The sequence below is a fragment of the Camelina sativa genome, chromosome 12 (assembly GCF_030686135.1).
Source record: "Camelina sativa cultivar CO46 ecotype springtype chromosome 12, ASM3068613v1".
Taxonomy (NCBI): Eukaryota; Viridiplantae; Streptophyta; class Magnoliopsida; order Brassicales; family Brassicaceae; genus Camelina; species Camelina sativa.
The window spans coordinates 20,912,225-20,934,740 of record NC_141891.1 but is presented as its reverse complement, the minus strand read 5'-3'; the positions used below and the strand labels follow the sequence as shown (position 1 = coordinate 20,934,740).

At 36.6% G+C, this 22,516-nt stretch overlaps 4 protein-coding genes and 1 long non-coding RNA gene across 8 annotated transcripts; 2 read left to right on the top strand and 3 right to left on the bottom strand.

Moving 5' to 3' along the window:
- The first annotated feature begins 1,790 nt into the window (after positions 1-1,790).
- LOC104732364 (uncharacterized) lies at positions 1,791-4,008 on the top strand. The gene is made up of 2 exons (XM_010451896.3): positions 1,791-2,842; positions 3,704-4,008. The coding sequence occupies exons 1-2, from the start codon at positions 2,138-2,140 to the stop codon at positions 3,827-3,829; spliced, it is 831 nt and encodes a 276-aa protein (XP_010450198.1). The 5' UTR covers positions 1,791-2,137; the 3' UTR covers positions 3,830-4,008.
- A 930-nt stretch (positions 4,009-4,938) lies between these two features.
- Positions 4,939-5,938, bottom strand: LOC104732363 (uncharacterized). The gene is made up of 2 exons (XR_758779.2): positions 5,861-5,938; positions 4,939-5,152 (listed from the first exon to the last, which is right to left on the bottom strand). It is a non-coding gene; the product is annotated as an uncharacterized LOC104732363 (long non-coding RNA).
- On the top strand, positions 5,093-6,144 carry LOC104732362 (uncharacterized). Its single transcript, XM_010451895.3, has 2 exons — positions 5,093-5,616; positions 5,702-6,144. Exons 1-2 carry the CDS (start codon positions 5,253-5,255, stop codon positions 5,971-5,973), a joined length of 636 nt encoding a protein of 211 aa, XP_010450197.1. The 5' UTR covers positions 5,093-5,252; the 3' UTR covers positions 5,974-6,144.
- Positions 6,145-6,494: 350 nt separating this feature from the next.
- LOC104732360 (uncharacterized) lies at positions 6,495-12,558 on the bottom strand. Of its 4 annotated transcripts, none has more exons than XM_010451891.3 (18): positions 12,143-12,558; positions 12,000-12,058; positions 11,826-11,907; positions 11,682-11,749; positions 11,215-11,284; positions 11,020-11,101; positions 10,520-10,584; positions 9,206-10,288; positions 9,015-9,077; positions 8,892-8,938; positions 8,724-8,769; positions 8,569-8,648; positions 8,181-8,294; positions 8,004-8,085; positions 7,809-7,922; positions 7,562-7,642; positions 7,035-7,160; positions 6,495-6,818 (listed from the first exon to the last, which is right to left on the bottom strand). In XM_010451891.3, the coding sequence occupies exons 1-18, from the start codon at positions 12,416-12,418 to the stop codon at positions 6,738-6,740; spliced, it is 2,619 nt and encodes an 872-aa protein (XP_010450193.2). In that variant the 5' UTR covers positions 12,419-12,558; the 3' UTR covers positions 6,495-6,737. The 4 variants fall into 4 exon arrangements, with proteins under 4 accessions (XP_010450193.2, XP_010450194.2, XP_087333922.1 ...); XM_010451892.3 differs by having other exon boundaries at positions 7,812-7,922; XM_087477796.1 differs by lacking the exon at positions 11,826-11,907 and having other exon boundaries at positions 12,143-12,534.
- A 5,467-nt stretch (positions 12,559-18,025) lies between these two features.
- Positions 18,026-21,911, bottom strand: LOC147930832 (uncharacterized). Its single transcript, XM_087477050.1, has 3 exons — positions 21,723-21,911; positions 18,436-19,009; positions 18,026-18,378 (listed from the first exon to the last, which is right to left on the bottom strand). The coding sequence occupies exons 1-3, from the start codon at positions 21,909-21,911 to the stop codon at positions 18,026-18,028; spliced, it is 1,116 nt and encodes a 371-aa protein (XP_087333176.1).
- Positions 21,912-22,516: the final 605 nt, after the last annotated feature.

The window sequence follows — 22,516 nt, the reverse complement described above, 5'->3', positions numbered from 1 at the left end:
GTTAGGGTTTAGATTTCACAATTAGAACGAAATTATATGTCGGTTTGGCTTCACAAATGAGATGGTTAGGGTTTAGATTTTATAAGTAGAACGAAATTATATATCGGTTTAGGTTCATAAATAAGATGGTTAGGGTTTAGATTTTATATATGTCGGTTTGGGTTTATTAAAGAGCGGTTTAAGTTTTTAATTTTATAATAATATATATAGATTTTATTTCCTTATTTTTCAAGGAGGTGAATGGAGAGGTTCACCCCTAGGGGTGAACCCAAGTATTGTTCTTCTTGATTATGGTATGGCTATTTAGTAATATGGTAGTACAATAGCAACAGTATTTAATAATGTTAGAGTTATAAAATCATAAATTAAAAAAGAAATTGACAATAATACACATTACCAAAAAATATACCTTGAAGATAACCAAAGTCGTGCCTCAATGGCAATAAAAGAAACTTTGGCCTACGGCCTCACAATTTTGGAAAAAAATTAAAGGCTATATTTTAATTTAAACATTATAAGGTAAACATTCCCTCTTCACAACTTGGTTAAATAAATTGCTCATATGAAGCAGAATAGTCGTTTCTTCATAATTCATCATTCATCGATCATTATTTAAATTTCATGTCATAAGAAAGATTAATATATCAAAAGAGAATTTGGTTAGAATAGTTTATTGTGAATGTTTGGTAGGTTTTTTTATTTTTATTTTTATTATTATTATACTTTGTTGTTTGATTTTTCTTTTCTTTTTTTTGAAAACATTGTTATATTAGTAGTGTGTATATTATTTTTGACATATTACATTTTAATGAATCGGAGCTTTTTCTTCTTTACCGCCTCCGGCCACATTTTATGTCCGCACGGCTCTGAAGATGACAAGGACGTAGGAAAGAATTATATTGTGGCATACTATCACTTTCTTTTTCTTATAAAATCATACAAGGTTAAATTAACCTACTTTATAATAATAGAATTCATCTTCTCTTGAATCCCTAAAAAATAGTACACTTAAATTTTAGAATTGCTTTTAATCAAAAATAAAATCTAATAAAGACTTACGGTAGAGAGGAAAAAAAAAATTGAGAAAAGATTTTACTAATATCTATATTAACATTGGAATTTTTTTGTAGGGTTTTTATATTAATATTTTTGAAGTACATTTTATAAGCAAAAATAAAAGTTCATTAAAGTTAATTACATGTCAAATTATCTAAGCTATTTTTGGATCGGGTCAAAATTTATGTGTAAAATAACCCATAATTCTTGATCGGATCTTCCCATATCTCCTCCAAAAGAAATTCGATTATGGGTACCTCTATCTTTTTGTCTGGTATGATTTCTCTGCAAACAAACAGAAATAATCAATTCTCGTCGTGATTTGTTACCAAATAATCAAAATTCTTCTTAATAGTTCAGAAATTCTAAGATTTAGATGATATACTTAACTTTCTCCCGGAGATTTGTTTCTACTGTAACTCTCACAAAATCCTCTAACTTATTAAAAAATACATTATAAATACTCTTCATTCACCTCATCATACTTCAAAATTAAACTCAAAACTTTAAAAATACTAAATTTTACCTCTCAAAACTATATCTTAAATATAAAATAGAAAATCCAAACTTATTGTAAAATTGTGAAGTGTACTCTTATTTCAAAAATGAATCCATCACTTTGGTTAATTGGTTTAAAAGAGAAAATTAAAAAAGTGAAATGGTAAAAACATATTCATCTAATCATCTTTTTGGATTTGGTTTAGTATGTAAAAATCAATCAATGATGTCTCCTCACAGTTCACAATATGCAACAGTTTGACGTGTTTGCTTCCTCTCCCTCCATTTTCAAGTTGAGCATATCTCATAAGCCAAAAAAAGCGGTTACATATCCTCCACACCGCACCCCACCGTAACAACAACATACGCTCTATATCCAAAGTTATCATAAACCCACACGTCAACGAAACCACTCTTTTGACTTCATCCTTTATCCAATTATACCACGCCACGTCATCACCACGACCAAGATGTTTCTGTACAGTAACGTAGCGGTTCTGTTTTTGCTCCCCACACGAAGCTTTCTCCTTTTTGGTTTCTTCAATTGGATCCCAAAAAGAAAAGAAAAAACCCTAACTTTGACATGGAAGGAGAGATTCAAGACTGGGAGGTGCTACAGAGTTTGAGATCTACCACTGAGGATGATAATTCGAAGAGCTTGGAGGAGATTGAAGTTGCCACTCAAGGTATGATTAGGTTTGATTACTTCTCTCTTGAGAACAAGAGTGGTGTGTCTCCTCGTGTGGAAGGGGAAGATGAAGAAGGGTCTGTTCAATCGGGTAGTCCTGGCTGGATTGAACCATCCTACGATGCTCCTTATGGTCCGAAGCATTTTAGTGAGTTATGGTCTGACTCGAGTAGTGATCGGCTTGAGGATCAGAGGTTAGTTGATGATGAGTTTGGTTTGGAGAGAAGCGAAGTGGGTATTGTTGAATATAGTCAAAGTATAGTTCAAGACATGGATTTGATGAGCTCTGGTGAGGGAAAGGATGAATCTTTACTGTCAGGTGATCTAGTTAGTGGAAATGATCCGGTGGAAGGAGAAGGGAACTCTGTTTCTATTGATGATCCATCTGTTAAATCTGGTGGTGGAGGAGGAGAAGAGAAGGGGTTTGTGTGGTGGAAAATTCCAATAGAAGTGTTGAAGTACTGTGTTTTTAAAGTTAATCCTATTTGGTCTTTCTCCATGGCCGCAGCATTTGTGGGTTTTGTTATGTTAGGGCGTAGGTTGTATAATATGAAGAAGAAGAGCCGTACCCTGCAGCTTAAGGTTCTATTGGATGATAAGGTAACTAGTTCAGTCTATTTGATGTCAATTGTTGGGCTCATGTGGTCATCGTTTAGTCTTTTGGAGTGAGATGAGATTGCATAGTTCAATTTTTACTGTTTTGTTAGTCTTATTGTTGATTTGTTGTGGAAAATTAGAAGATCAGAATCTCCTTTTTGTGTGGTTATTGGTTGAGTTAAACTGTTTGTCCTGGGACTAGTTGTGTGTTGTAGGTTATTGCCAGTTTTCTCTTTGCTAAGTTGCTTAGATGCACCTAGCGACCCAGGGTCATAGTATTCACGAATAGCCATACTCACATTTACTCAATGTTGATGAATAAAGTGTTTTTGTAAGTTGTCTATTATTATTAGTATGGAGAAGCAAAACTGTAGATGGTGTCGGTGAGAGATAGGCGATAGAAAGACACCTGAGTGATCTCCATCTTTTTGTGCTTCTTCTCTGTGGTTTTATCCGCTTTTATGATTGAACATCATATATATTTACATTTTAGTTTAAATGTTCTTTTGTGATAGGCAAATGATAGTTGAAAGGTCTTTCGACTAGTTCTGACTTTGCCTTTCAGGCTTTCAGCGGTTATCTGCTTTATGATTCGTCTTTGTAACATTTTCTTGTTTGGTATTAAATATTATGCTTCTGTGAGAACACTGAGAAGGATAAAAGTAGTGGTGAAACCTGAATTCGTAATTTAATCGGTCTGAGTCCTGCTTATGGTTGAAAATAACTGGTGGATCATATATGTCATTTGCTACTGAAAATTCATGTTCTTGCTTGACTTTTTGAGTATTTAAGAACACAATTAGGAAAACGTTTACACCATCTGATTCATGTTTTGTCTGTCTTTTGAATGAATTACTTCTTCAGAAGGTGGCAAATCATGCTGCTCGGTGGAACGAAGCAATCTCAGTAGTGAAACGTGTGCCAATAATCCGGCCAGCACTCCCGTCTTCGGTGGGTATGAACCAGTGGTCCATGATGAGTTTAAGGTGAAAGATAAGTGAATTGAGGGCATAATAATGTATATGAATGATTTATGTGGTTGGGTTGGGTGCATGTGTCCTTTTGATTGTATTAAAATACCAGTCGACAGTCTCAAAATGTTACCAAAACATACAAAATATGCGTGTAAGTTTGCACTATGTGTGTATGTATATATTGTTGCTTTGATTGCTTGGTGGAATACAAATTAGGTCAGAATCATAGTGCAGGTTTGGAAGGTTGCGGTCAGAATCCGACCTTGATTAGCCTTCTGGGCTGATCTTAGTTGGCAGTGTTGTAAAGAGATTGTACAAAGACAAAAGCCAATAACGGAAACTTGATGATTCATTGAGAAAGTACGACACTTAAGTTATGAAAAGGATTGAGACAATAAACCCAAATTAACAGGGAAGTTCACGTGAAGAGGGCAATGAACTCATAGATATAGGAGTCTATCCTTCTTCACTTTATTATAGCTATCCAAACTCTACGCTGTCAATTGTGATTACTGATTAGACATATGTCTCTTCTTCTTGTTTCTTTGTCTTCTATCACTCTATTGTTCGTTGACCATTTTACCTCCAGAGATGATATATACTCATTTATTTCATACTTAATCACAAATGTATACTGTAAGGATCCAAAGCTAACCCCTACTCATGAATTCTAATTCTAACGGATTCCAAGAGGAAAGAAAGCAAACCAAATTCGAGCTTCAAAATATACCTACCCATTGTCTTACAGAACATATTCACCCACTCATCCACTAAAAAAACTTGTATAAGTAGATCAAATATTGAGAGAAATTAAACCAAAAATAAAGTAATTAAACCAGAAATTAAGAGCAACCTATCCCTAGAAACTAAGTGTAGAGGGTAATAAATATTGGAAAGAACAAAAAATGAAGTAAATAGGTATGGGTCCATGTTTATGATGGCATGTGACAAACAATCAAAGCCCACACCATTAATTGGAGATTGAAGAAACAATGCTTTTCATATTCTGTAACACCACTTCATTTCCTTTTTTCTCTTGTTTCCTATTCAGTACTGTGTCCTGAGGACTGCCCATAACTTGTTTTGTCTTTTTATCTCAGTTTCCACATGAAAAAAAGAATCAACTGAGGACAAAGAAGAATAATTACCATGAAGTCTTCTTAAGTGTTATTAGTTTTTGTTATAAGACATTCGAAATTTTTACTGTAGTGTGTTAGGATAAGTGAAGATGCTTTTGGCCACCATTATATAAATAACCTGTCTGCAATGCCGCAATGTTGAGCTTTCTTCACCAACTAAATAATCATTTCGCTTCATTGAATGAAAAAATGAGTCCTCTCTGCAGATAAATAGACATACCAAAAGACATTAGAAAACAACAACAATTCCTGAGAGATAGAGAGAGGAAGAGCTTTGAAATATTTTAGATTTCAGAATACATGGGTGGTGCTACAAGCAAGCAGGAGAGACACAGTTCTAGGAGACGCATCAAGGTGAAATCGAATGAACAGATATGGACACCAGCAAGAACAGAGCTTGATGAGAAAGAGAGAGTGATTGTGGCTCTGAAGACGGCAGAGAAAGAATGGAGGAAAGAGAGGAAGAGACTGAGAGAGGAAGTGAAGAGGCTGAGGCAGAAGATGGAAGAGAAAGAAGAAGCAAAAGCGAAACCATACGAGTGGGAATGGGTCGTGGAACAGATGTGTCTAGAGAGAGCCGTGAGGGAAGAAGCCGTGGAGAGGTGGAAACAGCTCTATTTCGCTATCAAGAATGAGCTTGATGATCTCATCCACACAACATATGGTAAAACTTTCAACAACTAATCTCAATCTTTTGACTTTGGTTTTGGTTTTTGAGAAAAGTAAATGAGTTTTGTTTCTTTTTGTAGGAGAGGCACTGAGACAGAAACCCCAAGAAGAAGTTGCAAAGACAGTTCAAGAACTCAGGAAGGAAGTTAAAGTCAGGGGAGAAACCATTGAGACACTCAAGGGGAGAATAGCTTTGATGGAGAAACAACGAATTGGGAAGGAAAGAGAGGTTGACTTACTGAGACAGAGTCTGCGTATCCTTGGCAGTAGCAGCGGGAAGAACAAGAAGGCACCGTCATCTGCTACCAGAAACCTGCCTGTATTCAAAACAAAATTCATTGGGTGTAAATAACAGCTTTGTCATATCAAATTACTTTCCCACAGGGATTGCTATCTAAGTAGACTCAAGAAGCTTCATGATATAGTAAGCCATTACTTTTTTGTGTCTCATGACACTAAAGGAAGTTGTATATACTTCACTGCATCCATAAAATTAAATGATTGATGAATTGGTTTTTACCAATCTCAGTTCTAGGTTACTCTAGATGATGTATAAACTTAGTACATGCAACTAAGAATTGAATAATAGTTGTAAAAGTTCCAAAACAATCGAGAAAGCTTAAGGATTGAGATAACTTACTTCTCCCGCAACTGCTCTTTAGTAAAGTCCACAGATGCAGGTCATGCTGAAACTAAGCCGGTCGAGAGCCGAGGTGGTTGCGATCCCTGTAAGCCACAAAGAACATTCTCTGCATTGTTTCCCTGAGCATGCACTGAAAAGTACCATATTCAAATTCCAGATCCATAACTTAGTTCAAGGAGCAGTTCTGAACCCTGAGAAAAAAGTAAATACCAAAAGAGATCATTGACATCTATACAATTTCAAATTTTTTGATATCTTCCAAGCTTTCTTGTCCCCTTTCATGTCTATGTTTAACTTTACAGGACTGAACCACAGGTCACTAAAACATAATTACATTTTGGTACACAATATTCCTTTCCTTCGTGGTCCAGTGAGAATATAATAATGCGACCCAGTTGATTCTTGTCTCGTGTAAATGGTATACAGAGTGAATACTATATAGCTGAAGTGAGCCATTACATGCTCTCATGGTCTCAGGCCTCTCTCACTGATTGAGTAGCAGCATTTTCGATAACGTCCGGATCTTCAACATTCTTGTAATATAATTTCACACTCTGAAAAAATTGCCAACAAAAATTGATTCCAATAAGCTAATATGGAACTGATTTAAAACCGACATATGGCTCCACCCAAAAAGGGTTGGCGCTTTTTCAACGTTACTATCCTGTGAGAGATTAATATTCCACAATTCTAAGTCCGTATGGAGCTATGCGTTATTTTCTGAGTACTTCACTTATCAGCATTTTCTTAAGTGGGCACTAATAGCATACCTCTAACAGTGTGATGTAATAGAAATCTTCCATGTGCTGCATAAGGGCACTCCCATCACGAAGTGCGTTGAATATTTTGATTTCAGTTTGAAGTATCTTCTCAACAAGTTCCTTCTCACCTTTCATCTGAAAGATAACATCCATTTAACCTCACGTCAGGATGCCACTCATAAGTAATATATCTCACTAGAATTCTAGCAAGCCTCTCTACATCTTCTGAATAACACCCATTGGTAGAAACTTCAAAATTCCATAAGGAATTAAAAGAATGAAACAGACCATACAAATGGTAAACAAGTTTTGCGTTCGACTATGGATAAATGTCTGTGCCACACATGTATATGAAGCCATGAAATAAAATAGCTGCTAGTAAATATGAACCTAGAATTATATGCTCCTAGGAAGTAGAAGCCAATAACAAACATATGCAGAATATATGTGAAAGACAAGCAGGAAAACTCAAACTTAAATGATGATCAAAAGAAATAAGTGAAGAACCAGAGAAAGTTAGGTATTAAAGGACTTACAAATCTACTAACGAGAATATCAGGTGTCGCTTCCCCAATAACCTCAGCATGATAACCATCTTTCTGGAACTCAGTATTCTCCTGCAACATTATATCACTCAGTCTAATCAACTTATACTGAAAAAAGCAGATCACATAACTGAAAGAGCTCGTAATACAGAGTAACACATATTATAGCATCACCAGGACAAATTAAAAAATAATGCTCTGCATAGATTAAACATGTTTGATCAAAGGGTAAACATACCACCTCTCCAGCGGTGAGATAAATAGGATGAGCAACATGACAATAGCCCATTAAGCGAGGGACTGTGGGAATTATGTCTCTATGGTTTACAACTCTCCAGCTGTCTTTTACTTTCTGTGAAAGTGCAGTATGGAAAACATATTAATCAACAAGATATTACGACGATGTGCCATCTCAAGTTAGAAGAAGCCTAACCTGGTTATAAATTTCAGCAAATTTTTTGTTTCCTACTCTTGGAGATCCAAAATTGTACATGGTAATAGTGATTGCTCCACGTCTAACAAGCATACACAGATAAAGTTGATTAATGCCCATCACCCTGATGTCGCCATGGTGATATGTAGAAAGTACAGGAGTTCCCAAACCACTTACTTAGCTAATTGGCTTGACGCAAGTTCAAGAGCCAAGAGTGTAGCTAATGCACCACCCAAGCTATGTCCAGTCACATAAACATGCCATTTATCTTCATGCTCAGCAACATCGTCTCTGCCAAAGGGGAGAGTGCATATGCATTAGAAATTATGTCCAGAGTTTAGCAGACCTTGTAAACATAAAAGTCAAACACAATATTTATTGTCCTGAGAAAATTAATTAAACTTTATCTAGAACCAATATTCCAAGAAGACAGACCGTGGCATTTTCAACAATGACAAATATTTTTTTTCACAGCAAAAAGAAGATGCAACAATTGAAATAACAGGTAAGTAAGGAAAAACTCTCCAAAAGCAGGAAAGTAAAGTGAAACATAAGAAGCACCTACATGTAGCCAATAGCCAATTTGAGCAATGATATAATCCTTATCTGTACTGAATCGTATGCACTCAGAAATCCACTATGAACCTAAAAAATCCAAAGGAGCATTAGAAAATAACTCAATAAACTATACTTGATCAATGCCATGAGTTTAAAACATACTTGTACTTCTTGCTTGAAGTCTCCACCAATTCTTTCAGGGTTCAGACTGCAACATATTCAAAAGATGTCCAGGAGAGATGAATTATAACTAAGTAAAACTTCAAAAATGTAGACTTTAAGTAGTTTCTGAATCAATGTAGAGAAGCTGAATAAACAGGCAATACTAACCCAGCAGGAGCTAGCATCAGATCAGTCTGCAAATCTTTCCACTTTGTCTGACAACATGAAATATTGACTGTAAGAGCTGAAAGAGAAAACTCAAATATTAAGAAGATATAGATAAAAGCCTACCTGTTCAGTTCCTCTAAAAGCGATAACTACTCTTTTCCTCCTTGCATCACGCCAAATTGCCACCTGCAGCTTGCAAATTAGTATGTCTATTAACATGAACTTGTATTTTCAGGAAAGGATAGACTTCATCCCTGAAATCACTTGTTTCCAAACAACTAGAATCAGTGAGTCGAAGAAAAAAGAGTTTTCACCTGCGTGTCAGTGTTGTCGTTTTCTAGAAAACATAGCTTTTCAAACTCAGATTTGATAAAGCTTGGATGCCCCATGGCAGTTGCAAGCATTGCCCATGCCTCCATGGCACTTTCTGCGCTAGAAAAAAGTGTTTTCATTTCCTCAGCGTTCTTTTCATCCGCTCCATCAACATTCACTAGACCAGAGAGTTTTTCCGTCTTGGAGGAACCAGAGACATCGTCTGTTACATTGGAAGCATCATCTTTTTCTACGACCTTCTCTGTACCAAGATTATCCTTACTTAACTGAGGCACTACTGCTTTGAAAACCATTAATGCACCAAAGACATTATCTGCCTGCTTAAGCAATTCTTGTGTCGCATTCTTCATGTCTGCAAGAGAAGACTTGGACGCGTAAATAGCAAGCTGACCATCTTCCTTTTCATCATCGCCTTCTCGAGTATTAGCAGTGGCAAGCCCTGATTCGATGTAACCTGCTTCTGCAGTTTTCCGTGATTGTAGACCAAATTTTTCCAGTATTTCCGTTCCGTTCCACTTCAATTTCTCAGGTGAAGGAAGGCCAAGTTTCTGGACGATATTTTGACCAACTATGTCAGGAATGGTATCCCAGAAATTACCTTCTGACGGAAAGCTGCCATTTTCATTGTCACCCTCCAGTTCATTGTTATGGCCATCACCATTACCATCTTTCTCTTTGCTACCTGAATTACTCAGATCAGTACTGCGATATTGATCGGATGAATCCTCTGAACTAGCCCCACCAGAGAGCATATCTACCGACGGAGAATGATCATTAGAGTTTTCTTCACCTTTAGAGTCCTCTGTAGTATTGCTTGGACGTTCAATATTCTCAAGGGGAGCATCACTGAGTGACTTTAATTGTCCAAAAGCATACTCTACAAACTGACGTGCTGGCACAGCTTCAGAGTCAACAAGATTTTTCAAAACTGATTCGACTGCTTCAGAGTAAACAAAGTTTTTCAGAACTGACTTAATTTCATTTCTCTGAAGGATCTCTGAAACAAACGGGAACCTCCACCACTTCTTTTCTTCTTCAACTTCCTCAAATCCCTTGTACTTAATCTGAAAGTTTAAATTCGGTTAAGACAAAGACCAAACTAGTGGAGAGACTAGTTTTTGGGTTTACCATACAAAAATGTGAACCTATAGAGCATCAGGGTGCATGATATTTTGTGCTTATTTGGATGTAAAAGGAGTATATTGTTTTTTTTTTTTTGGAAATTAAGTTGATTGTTTTTGTCAACAGGATAAATTTATCAGCTACACAAATAAGCACTGACAGCATAAACTGACCTCCAGTTGAACTTTCCCACCACCTCCAATTCCATCTAGTTCTACCAGGACCTTGTGCAAGTTCCCTTGGGAAGCAAAAAAAACAAAACCAAAGTACAAGTTAGAGACAAAAATCCATAAGTTAGACGTTCAGTAGATTCCTCAGATGTATCACTACTTGCGATCACTAATCTACAATTGATTGCTCTAGTCAGCAAATATTTGCAGGTTCTCATTCCCTAGGAAACAAGAATCATTTCCAGGAAAACCTTAATCATTGTTAGTGTATAAGTTTTTAGTTCGAGCAAGTCTCAAGTACTCCATTGTGGCAGTGTTTAACACACCACAACTCCGCCACCTGACATAATCTTAGTTTTTGTTTCTGAATTCTCCAACAGGGTCACGAAGAACTTGCTGATTTAGAAAACTATACCCAACAACAACACAGACTTTTTTTTCCTGTGTTTAACTTAAACTAATAATTAAGCAAATTGAGAGTGAATGGGTGAACTAATTCTCACCATCACAAATGTCTTCCAGGTTGATTTCAGAATTACCCATCCGTTTATGTGGGGTAACAAGGTTTGCATCCCAAGCTGCAATCTGAAGCTCATTAAACAATATTTGGAAGTCAAACAAGGGTCTAAATAATATAAGGTATTTGTACAGTTACTTTCAGGGTTGACCAGGAAACAATATGTTAAACATTATTCAACCTGTATCTTTTTCGCAGGAGGCAGCTTAATATTAAAAACAAAATCTTCGTTCCATTTTGGCTCATTTGTCCTGCCAATAAAGTAATACATTAATAACCAAGTTAGTTTATACCAGTAACTTGAGGATCTGATATTTAACAGTCAATAAGACATACTGTATGAATTTCAAAGGCTCCCAACTTTTAGACAAAAAAAAATTAAACAAAGCTGAGGGCTATGACACTGGTACAAGTTTTTATTCAAGTTCAAAAGTAAATAGAAGTTTTGCAGGAAATAATGAAATGATGGGTTTAAGAAGCAAGCTAAATTTGTATAACATATCTAATTGAATAAACTGCATCTGAACACTTCCACTATGATCAGGCCAAGATTGTGTAATGTATCTAGTTAAGTAAGTTCATAAATCTAGCTAAAAAATGCGATCCTCCAAAGTGAAAATTCAGTAAAGCAAAAGAAATTGGACTTGCCCCCATTTGGTTTTGCTTTTAGCAACCTGACCATCCAAGTCCATAACCACATAAGGATCACTCGTTCCCTGAAAGCAAAAACCAATAAGAACAACTTTGGTAAAGGTAACAAGTACATTAAAACATGGTAGTAAAAACACACACCCATGGATCCAAGGCAGGAAAATCAAATCCTCTTTTAAGTTTAATAAACAATTGTCCATCATATACCTCCCTTACAAATGACCTGAAACAAGTATAATTCCAGCTCTTACAATATCTAAGAAAACTCTTAAAAGAAACAAAATCTCATAACAACCAAAAGAGAGCTTCACATACTCAGAGAGGTAAAGAGTATTACAACCAGCTGCATTAACCTCTCGTTTCCCGATTTTTTCCTGAGAGAATCAAACAAAACATAATCAGATTAAATCATTCTCAGAGTAGGAGGAACAAATTTTCGCCGGGAATTGTAGTTTTACCGGAGGTGAAGCGTAGGCTTCGAAAGCAAAGCCGGCGAGGATAACGGCGAGATTGATATCGAACGAAGGCCGTTCCTCTTTCTCAGCGAAACTCACTTCCTTCTTCGTCTCCGATTGAGCGAAGCAACGGAACGAATTAGCTTTAGCTCCTCTGACTCTGAAACTGAATTTTCCGGGTAAGTGGCAGGCGCGGGGAGTGAAGATAGGAGGAGAGTAGCGAAGACGGTGTTTAGGACGGAGAGAGTGAACGGAGCAGTGTAATTGGAGAGAAGTCATCGGTACAGAAGAGGGATTCGAGAAATTTGGAGAAGAAGTTGCTTGAGGATTTGCTTTCTTCTGGAGATTTCTTTGGAGCGGATTTGTCTTGTTGTACGATATTGATTGATTCCATTAACGGTTTCTATTTACACTTGATTAAATTAGTGAAATTTTAATAATTTAAAATTTAATTAAAAAAGTATAATGATGCCATCATTTTAAAAAAACATTATTGTTACGCTGGTAGACATTTTTCTTTTTATAATAGTTTTCAAGTAACTTCAAAAGATAATTTTTTGGTATAAACGTTTAGGGAAAATTCCAAAAAAAAACACCAACTATTTAATATTTGCCAGAAAAAAACATGAATTTTTTTCCTTGCCAGAAAATATGCAAACTATTTTTTAGTTGATAAAAAATACATAAATTATTATTTTTTTCCAGTTTCTCCTCGTCTCCGTTACGACCGTTAACGGTATTGTAACAGCGTTACTATTTTTGAAAAAAATTCCAAAAAAAAACACAAACTATTTATTTGTTGCCAGAAAAATACATGAACTTTTTTTTCTTTGCCTGAAAAATACATAATTTTTTTTTTCTTATTAACAATGTTAGAGATCATATCTCATAACTTTCTCTGCTCTCTTGAACTTCATACTAGTTTTCACTACTATTTATGATAACTAAATTCAAGAACAAAAATACACAATTAGATTAATTGATTTCTAAATTTCTCAATAGTATTGTTTTTGCATAAATAAATGGTGAATCTAGTTAGGTTACAAGAGTTGATATCCAACAAAATGGCTATAATCTACGATCTCGATCAAGTTTGCATACACCAGCCCATTTGATGATTTACACTGGCTATCAGCATCATAAAAGGTACTAAACTAAAGAGATGCATATTTTTTGAAATGTATACAAAGGTCTACAAAGGTGGAGATCTCATAAAATTTTAGAGAAATGTTGATGAAGTTTCAAAATTTGTAAAGTCAGTATAAATCCAAAAACAACACTAATTGAGAAATTTGGAAATCGATTAATCTAATTGTGTATTTTTGTTCTTATTTTAGTTATCCTAAATAGTAGTGAAAACTTGAATGAAGTTCAAGAAAGCAGAGAAAATTATAAGTTATGATCTCTAACATTGTCAATGGAAAAATAAGAAATGAAAAATTATGTATTTTTTAGGCAAAAAAAAAAAAGTTCATGTATTTTTCTGGCAACAAATAAATAGTTTGTGTTTTTTTCTGGAATTTTTTTCAAAAACAATAACGCCGTTACAATACCGTTAACGGTCGTAACGGAGACAAGGAGAAACTGGAAAAAATAATAGTTCGTGTATTTTTTATCAACTAAAAAATAGTCTGCGTTTTTTTCTGGCAACGAAAAAAGTTCATGTTTTTTTCTGGCAAATATTAAATAGTTGGTGTTTTTTTGGGAATTTTCCCTAAATGTTAATTATTTATACTATTTTCATATTTGCGACGACAATTACAGAGGAAACCAGGAAGACAAAAAAACAGACCGCTAAAAAATTCTACGATTATAACAGAAAACACAATAAAGAAATTACAAGCGGTTATGAATATAGAGTTTAGGGATAAAGCTCTTGTGTATTCTTATTGATTAATCCCGAGGTTACATTCATATATATAGTTGAGTACAAGGTCTAAGCTTAAACCGACATAAGGACTAATGGCCGAGAAAGGCTTCGGCTGATGGGCCGAAGGTGTGCAGACTGAGTATGGCCGAGAGGCCGAATCTCTAAGGATAATATACGGGCCGGTCTATAGAGTCCACTAAGTGTTTCACAACACTCCCCCTTGGACGAGATGACCGTGCCTATATTGGAATGAGATCGACGCAATGTGCTTGGGGGTGCTGCCTCATTAAAACCTTACCAGGAAAACCCATTGGGACAAAACCTTGGTGAAGGAAAAAGAGTACAGCACACATTGCTCCCCCTGTTACAAACATCACTCCAAGTCCCTAAGTCTCCGCATCCCAATCTGGTGCGCGAGCTTCTTGAAAGTTGTTGTCGGTAGAGATTTAGTGAAGAGATCGGCTGAGTTGTCGCATGACTGAACTTGCACCACTTGAACTTCTCCGGCCTTTTGTAGTTCATGTGTAAAGAAGAATTTTGGTAATATGTGCTTCGTCCGATCTCCCTTGATATAACCTTCCTTGAGCTGTGCGATGCAGGCTGTATTGTCCTCATAAATTATGGTTGCTTCTTTGCTGTCTTCCAATCCACTGTCTGTCCGAATATGCTGAGTCACGGACCGCAACCAGACACACTCACGGCTGGCTTCATGTATTGCTAGTATCTCTGCGTGATTTGATGACGTGGCTACAAGGTTTTGCTTCATAGAACGCCAAGAGATTGCTGTACCACCGTGTGTAAACATATAGCCTGTTTGTGATTTACCATTGTGTGGATCGGATAGATAACCTGCATCAGCAAAACCAACTAAACCATCTTTGTTATAGTTAGTGTAATATAGACCAAAGTCTGTCGTACCCTGTAGGTATCGCAGAACATGTTTTATACCATTCCAGTGCCTTATGGTCGGACAAGAACTATATCTTGCTAGGAGGTTCATGGCAAAACATATGTCTGGTCTAGTGTGGCTAGCCAAGAACATTAACGCTCCTATAGCACTGAGGTAAGGCACTTCAGGTCCGAGAACTTCTTCATCGGCCTTCTTAGGAGCAAATGGATCTTTATCTACATCTGTGCTTCTCACAACCATAGGGCTAGTCAATGGGTGAGCTTGCTCCATATTAAACCTCTTGAGTACCTTTTCTATATATGCCTTTTGATGCACAAGGATACCATTGTTTCTATACTCAAGCTGCAATCCCAAACAGAATTTTGTCTTGCCTAGGTCTTTCATCTCAAATTCTTTCTTGAGGTATTCTACAGTTTGGGCAATTTCCCCAGAGGTTCCAAGGATGTTTAAATCATCCACATAGACTGCTATTATCACAAATCCTTTGTTTGCAAACTTCTTTATAAATATACATGGACTGATGGGGTCATTTCTATAGCCTTTCTTTGCCAAAAATTTGCTAAGTCTATTATATCACATTCGACCACTCTGTTGCAGTCCATAAAGCGATTTGTCTAGCCTTATGCAGTACTGTTCTCGAGAACCACTCTTATCTTTGAGTTCTATTCCCTCTGGTAATCTCATAGAGATTTCATTATCCAGTGGACCATATAAGTAAGCAGTTACAACATCCATTAACCGCAAATCCAGTTTTTCTCTTACAGCCAGACTTATTAGATATCTAAAAGTCGTTGCATCCATCACAGGGGAGTATGTCTCCTCATAGTCTATTCCTGGTCTTTGAGAGAATCCTTGTGCTACAAGCCGTGCTTTATATCTCACGATTTCATTCTTCTCATTTCTCTTTCTTACAAAGACCCACTTATGTCCAACTGGTTTAATTTCAGGTGTTATCCTTAAGATCGGACCAAACACACTTCTCTTCTTCAAAGAGTTTAACTCCACATCGATAGCTTCTTTCCATCTAAGCCAATCTTTGCTTTGAGTGCACTCTAATATAGATGTGGGTTCTAGATCCTCATTTATCTCAAGTGCTACCTTGTGTGCGAATATATCATCAATGTCGACATCTTTTTCTGTTCCATTTAATTCCAGACATGATATAGTTTATTGAAATCTCATTATTATCAATATTCTCAGGACCTAGAGGTTCAGCGTCCTGAACCCCATCCGGCTCCTTATCATTTGCCGCAGCCATGTCTGTACTTTCGGTAATTCCCTGAACCTTGGTCTATTTTGCACCTTTGGACTTTCGAGGATTTTTGTCTTTGGAACCTAATGGTCTACCTGTTTCAAACGGGTTTTAGACTCTGTAGCAACTTGAATATTGTGTTCCTTCTGAACATCAATTCGTACTGGTGCATTGCAAGCTGGTATGTACGATTTTGTTACTCTCTTTGGATCAGCAAAGGAATCTGGCAATTGATTAGCTAGATGCTGTAAATGTATAATCTTTTGAACCTCTGCATCACATGCCAGAGTTCGAGGATCTTGCCAATTTAAGGATGTTTGATTCCATGTTAATTCCTTGACCAGCTTGCTAGTCTCACCACCTAACATAGGGAATTCGGACTCAATGAATTGACAGTCCGCGTATCTGGCCTTGAATAAATCTCCTGTTAATGGCTCAAGATACTTTATAATGGTGGGAGACTCATATCCAACATATATTCCCATCCTCCTCTGAGGTCCCATCTTAGTTCTCTGTGGTGGAGCAATAGATACATAAACGGCACAACCGAATGTTTTGAGATGGGAAATGTCTGGCTCTTGACCCGTTAATAGTTGGGATGGTGAATATTTGTGTTCACTAGATGGCCTGATGCGTATGAGTTCTGCCGCATGTAATACTGCGTGTCCCCAAGCCAACACAAGGAGCTTCGATCTCATTAACAATGGTCGAGCTATCATTTGTATTCGTTTAATGAAGGACTCAGCTAGTCCGTTTTGTGTATGGACATGTGCCACAGGATGTTCCACACTCACCCCAGGATGTTCCACACTCACCCCCATGGACATACAGTAATCATTAAACGCTTGGGATGTGAATTCACCAGCATTATCTAGACGTATAGTCTTAAGTGGAAAGTCTGGAAAGTGTGCTCTTAGCCTTATAATTTGAGCCAACATCTTAGCAAATGCTAGATTTCTTGTAGATAACAAGCAAACATGTGACCATCTGGTTGATGCATCTATCATCACCATAAAATATCTAAATGTCCCACAAGATGGGTGTATTGGTCCACATATATCACCTTGTATCCTTTCCAGAAAGTTTAAAGTCTCTCTTGTGACTTTTACTGGTGAAGGCCTTATAATAAGTTTCCCTTGTGCACATGCTACACACGTGAGATGTTTAGGGATAACTTTCCTCTCATTAAGGTTGTGCCCATTTGAACTCTTAATCAGTTTACGCATCATGTTCGAACCCGGGTGGCCTAGCCGGTCATGCCATTGAGTGAATTGTTCATTGAACATTCTGTGCTTAGCCAAGTTAGCCTCTATCATGTTAATCTTAGCATGGTATAAACCATTGGCTAGTGCAGGTATAGTCTCTAGGACCTTCTTTTATCCTTTTCCAATTTCTGTAATGTATAGGAACTCTCTAGTTCCTTCACCCTTGGTTTCCACATGATAACCATTTAATCTTATATCTTTAAAGCTCAATAAGTTTCTCTTAGAGCTGGGTGAATATAAGGCATCACTTAATTCAATGTGTGTGCCATTAGGCAACAAAATGTGAGCCTGGCCGTAGCCCTCTATCAAGTTAGCTATACCCGCAATTGTACTAACATTGGCATTTTTCATGGTGAGGTTTTTAAAATATCTTTTATCTCTTAGTATAGTGTGGCTGGATCCACTGTCCACCACTAGTTCACTCATATCCTTAGCCATTTTCTATATAAAACAACATTTGTGTTTTAATTTAATAAGGCAAATAATTTATAAAATAAATCCTTGAATTTAAACCAAATCAATTATCCAATACATAGAAATAAATCAAAGCATAAAAGCATAGTTTTAAACCAAAATAAAAACCGAAAATTCATTCATCCTCTTTAAGGAGATCGGAAGTCTCTAGGGAGTCATCATTCTCATGATCGAAGTCGCCTTCATCATCGAGATGCACCAAGTTGGCTTCTGGGTTTTTCTTCAAGCTTTCTTGATATGCATCAATGAGATGTTTGGGAGTTCTGCAGTTTTTCATCCAGTGGTTTGACATACCACATCGGTGACAAACCGATTTTGCCTTAGTTTGTGGCTTGAAAATACCACGGCCTCTACCACCACGTCCGCGGCTGGCTTGGCCTCCTCGACCATCACGACCTCTGCCACTACGGCCACGGCTGTTGTCTCTCTCTCTGTGGACGTAGTTGGTCTCTTTAGGCTTCTTAGGCTCTGCAGCACTTTTCTTTCCCAAATCAACTTTGTGTGCTTCTGGTAATGGGGCTGTACCAGGAGGTCTCATAGCACTATTCATCAGCAACAGTTCATTGTTCTGCTCAGCTAGCAGTAAAACCTCATTGAGTTCCCCATACTCGGCATACTTTGTTTGCCTATATTGTTGCTGAAGAACCATGTTGTTAGGACTAAAAGTAGACAAAGTCTTATCTATTAGCTCCTTTTCTGTTACCACAGTACCACACAGCCTAAGGACTGAGACAATCCTAAAAAGCTCAGAATTATAATCATCCAAGGTTTTGAAATCCTGGATCCTTAGGTGTTTCCAATCGTACTCGGCCTTTGGAAGGAGCACCGTCTTTTGGTGCCCGTATCTGCGTTTAAGCGTTGTCCAAAGGTCGAGAGAATCCTCTATGAATAGGTACTGGTTTTTGAGACTCTCAGCAATGTGATGATGCATATGCTGGATACACTTATTCTTTTGCTTGTCCGAGTTCACTTTACCCTCTTCTATGCATTCGAACAAGTCTTTTGATTTCAGGTTGATCTTGGTGTTCATTTCCCATAGCAAATAGTTGTCACCAGAAGCATTCAAGACTGGATAGTCTAAGTGCTTAAGACTTGCTATCTGCACACAACAGAAATAGACATCCGAATATTAGCATGCAATATTTAAGATCGAACCATGCACTCAATCAATAGGACATGCGGTATTTGAGACCGAACCATGCCTTAGGCCATGCGGTATTTGAGACCGAACCATGCCTTGTCACATTTGGTTTATGGTTTAAATTCATGCATGCAACAAAAGCAAATAGTCTAAGCATGCAACAATTTTAGATAGGATTTCCTTTTTTTCTTAAGTTTCCAATTTAGTCTAGGATTTAATATTTTAAGACTTTGGATAATTGCTAAATTATTTTTAGGAACTTATCCTGATATTTTTGATTCCGAAAATCTATGTTTTCATGATTATGTAATTTTAACAAATTTTGTTCTTGATCGGATTCAATCCTAGATCACAAAACTAGTTCATGCATGCGATTAAACATTCTTATGCGAATTCGATTTCTATATGCATGAATAATCCAAGTTTCAAATCTCCTAGAACAGTTAGATCAAATTCTATCTTATGATCCTAACAATATAGTTCTAGGTTCTTATGCAACACAAACAATCAAGCAAGCATAAACAATTTAATCAACCAAATCGGATTTTAAGCTTGATGTAATATGGTGCAATTTTCTCAAACAATCTAACAACCTAATCAACCGATTTTAAGTTTTAGGATTTAAAGAAATTTAAACTTTGTTAGATTGTGTACTTGGATGTTTTAGGGTCCGATAGTTTTAAGGTTCAAATTCGGTCATAGGGTTTTGAGAGGGTTCGATATTGTTTGCCTTAACACCACAAGGATTCTGACCGGATATGATCTGGGAGCTAAAGACCTCAGATATCTCACAAACCTCGAACCTCGAACAGCTTCCACGAACTACGAACTGCTTCCCGCGAACAACGAACTGCTTCCCGCGAACAACTCCTTGTGCGCGAACTCACCCCCGAACCAAGTAACCACAAACCTCGATAAGGTTTTGAGAAGATCTCGATCACGAGCTAAGGATGCTCGTGTATCAACAGAAAGAACTTCGAGACCAAGAGAAGATCTCGAAGGAGATGAAGAACAAGAGGCGGTTTAGGGTTTTAGGGAAGAAGAGAGAATCGGCGGCTGCCTTTAGGGTTTAAGGGTTTGAGGCTATCGTGCTGATAACGTGTTATGAATATAGAGTTTAGGGATAAAGCTCTTGTGTATTCTTATTGATTAATCCCGAGGTTACATGCATATATATAGTTGAGTACAAGGTCTAAGCTTAAACCGACATAAGGACTAATGGCCGAGAAAGGCTTCGGCTGATGGGCCGAAGGTGTGCGGACTGAGTATGGCCGAGAGGCTGAATCTCTAAGGATAATATACGGGCCGGTCTATAGAGTCCACTAAGTGTTTCACAACACAAGGGACAATAACCAAAATAGTGGTTCGAAAAACTAAATACTGATTTCAAACTGTAAAGTTATACATTTGCGTGATTGATTCAATTCCAAAGAGCAAACCCTATATGATGCCAACCCTCAACCCACGGAAGAAAAAGAGATCATACAACTTCTCCGACGATAATTGATCACCATCTCTAAATAAAGACATTACTAAAGAAAATTTACAAAATGTAACATTGACTACTAATCTAATACAAAAGTTTCATATGTAAGATCCCGGCCGGGTTTGGCCTACTCTGTTTGGTATATAGCATACATTAAAGAAATCAAAACGGTTGTCTATAAGCATCTACTTTGTTTGTTTGTCCTACTAGTCCACATACGCAGATACTATCCATGCATAGAACATCCAGATACACGAAATCTAAAACTAAAAGAATCAAATTTTAAGTTTAATGTAAATGCATTCCCATGCATGTGTAAACTATGGACCTTGAGTAACTTTATTGCATATAGTGGCATAATCCCCAGCTAAGACTTCGTTTAGGAGCTCGAGCAAACAAGCACACACGATTTTGCATTTTCTGTTTCTCTAATACTAATCTTAGGATTGAAAAAAATCTCATCAATCTAAGCCTGTGATGTTTTCGATTTCTACAATACACCTTCAACATACAAAATAACATACTCAATTAAAAGTTCAAATGCTCAACGTTAATTTCGTCAATAGACATGTTCGATTTCCATTTAAAATAGTGACATTTCCTATTTTTAAAAAAAAATAAAAAAACGACGTCACTATTTTTAACAAAAATGATCACAATTACGTTAATAAGACTAACCTTTGTACATTCAAACTTTTTCTTGGGTGTTTTTTATTTATTATTTTGTATGGTGAAAGTTTGTTGTAAGAGTCGAAAATATTAGAAATTTAAGTTTGGAGTCAAAACAACTTTCAGAAAATTTCAAAAAAAGCTATGTGATTTTTTTCTTTTTCTTTTCTTCTTTTTGTAATTGCTCCTGAAATTAGAAGAAACACATAATTGAACGCAACGTTGATATAGGTTTCCATAATCCATTCAAGAAATGGAATAATAGAAGTAAATTATATCAATGCTGCACTCAATGATGTTCATTCAAACCAAGGGAAAAGTAAACTAATAATCTTGCTCCACCGAGAAAAAAACACAAAACATCATTTATAAGACACTGAAGACTAGTGGCATTATGATCCCAACTCAATGTAATGGGGATTACCACAACACCTTCATGCGTTTCACTTCTGCACCAAAAACCGCTATCAACCCTATATCTGTCCTCAATCAGAACACTTTTAACCCTGTTCAAACCCTTAGCAAAGCTCTCCTCCGGTTAGACATCCTCAGTCTGATGATGTTCTCAGCTTTAGCTTCCTCAACGCCGCTTGGTCTTCGTTCCAAGACAGTGGCCATCTTTTCATCTATGGAAGTCTTCGTGGAAGAAGCATCGTTATTTCTTGACCTTACAAGCTCCAAATCCCTTACAAGGAATTGGTTCATAGCTCACAAGTCTACAATCTCGATGACCCTTATCTATCTTTATCTCTTTGTTGTACCGGCTGTTTCTCTTGGTTGTATCTTAAACAACGATGCTTATGTTGTATGTTGTGTTCTGTATTAATGGAATGAAACATATGTTTGTCCAAAAAAAAAAAACCATGAACTTTCAAATTTTGGCCATTTAAACCATGAACTTTGTTATAGGCCATTTAAAACATCAACTTTTGTTGAGTAGCTTTTTTAAACATGAAGTTTCGTTGACCATGCCAAAAAAACATAATGTTAAATTCGATAATTGACCTACTAACAGACGTTATTATGCCGTTAATCACTCTATTACTAACAAAACGACATCGTTTTAATGGAAGTTTTAATTCGAAAAAATGTTATTTAAACCATAAACTTTTAAATGTAGACCATTTATACCATGAACTTATAAAATGTATGTCATTTAAACCATAAACTTTCAAATTTATGTTATTTAAACCATAATACATGAAAAAGGTGATCAATCTTTCAAACTTGTGTGTAGTGTCCTAAAACAAGATGATCAATCCTTCAAACTCTAGTGTAGTGTCCTAATAAATGAAAAAGACTCAAGACAA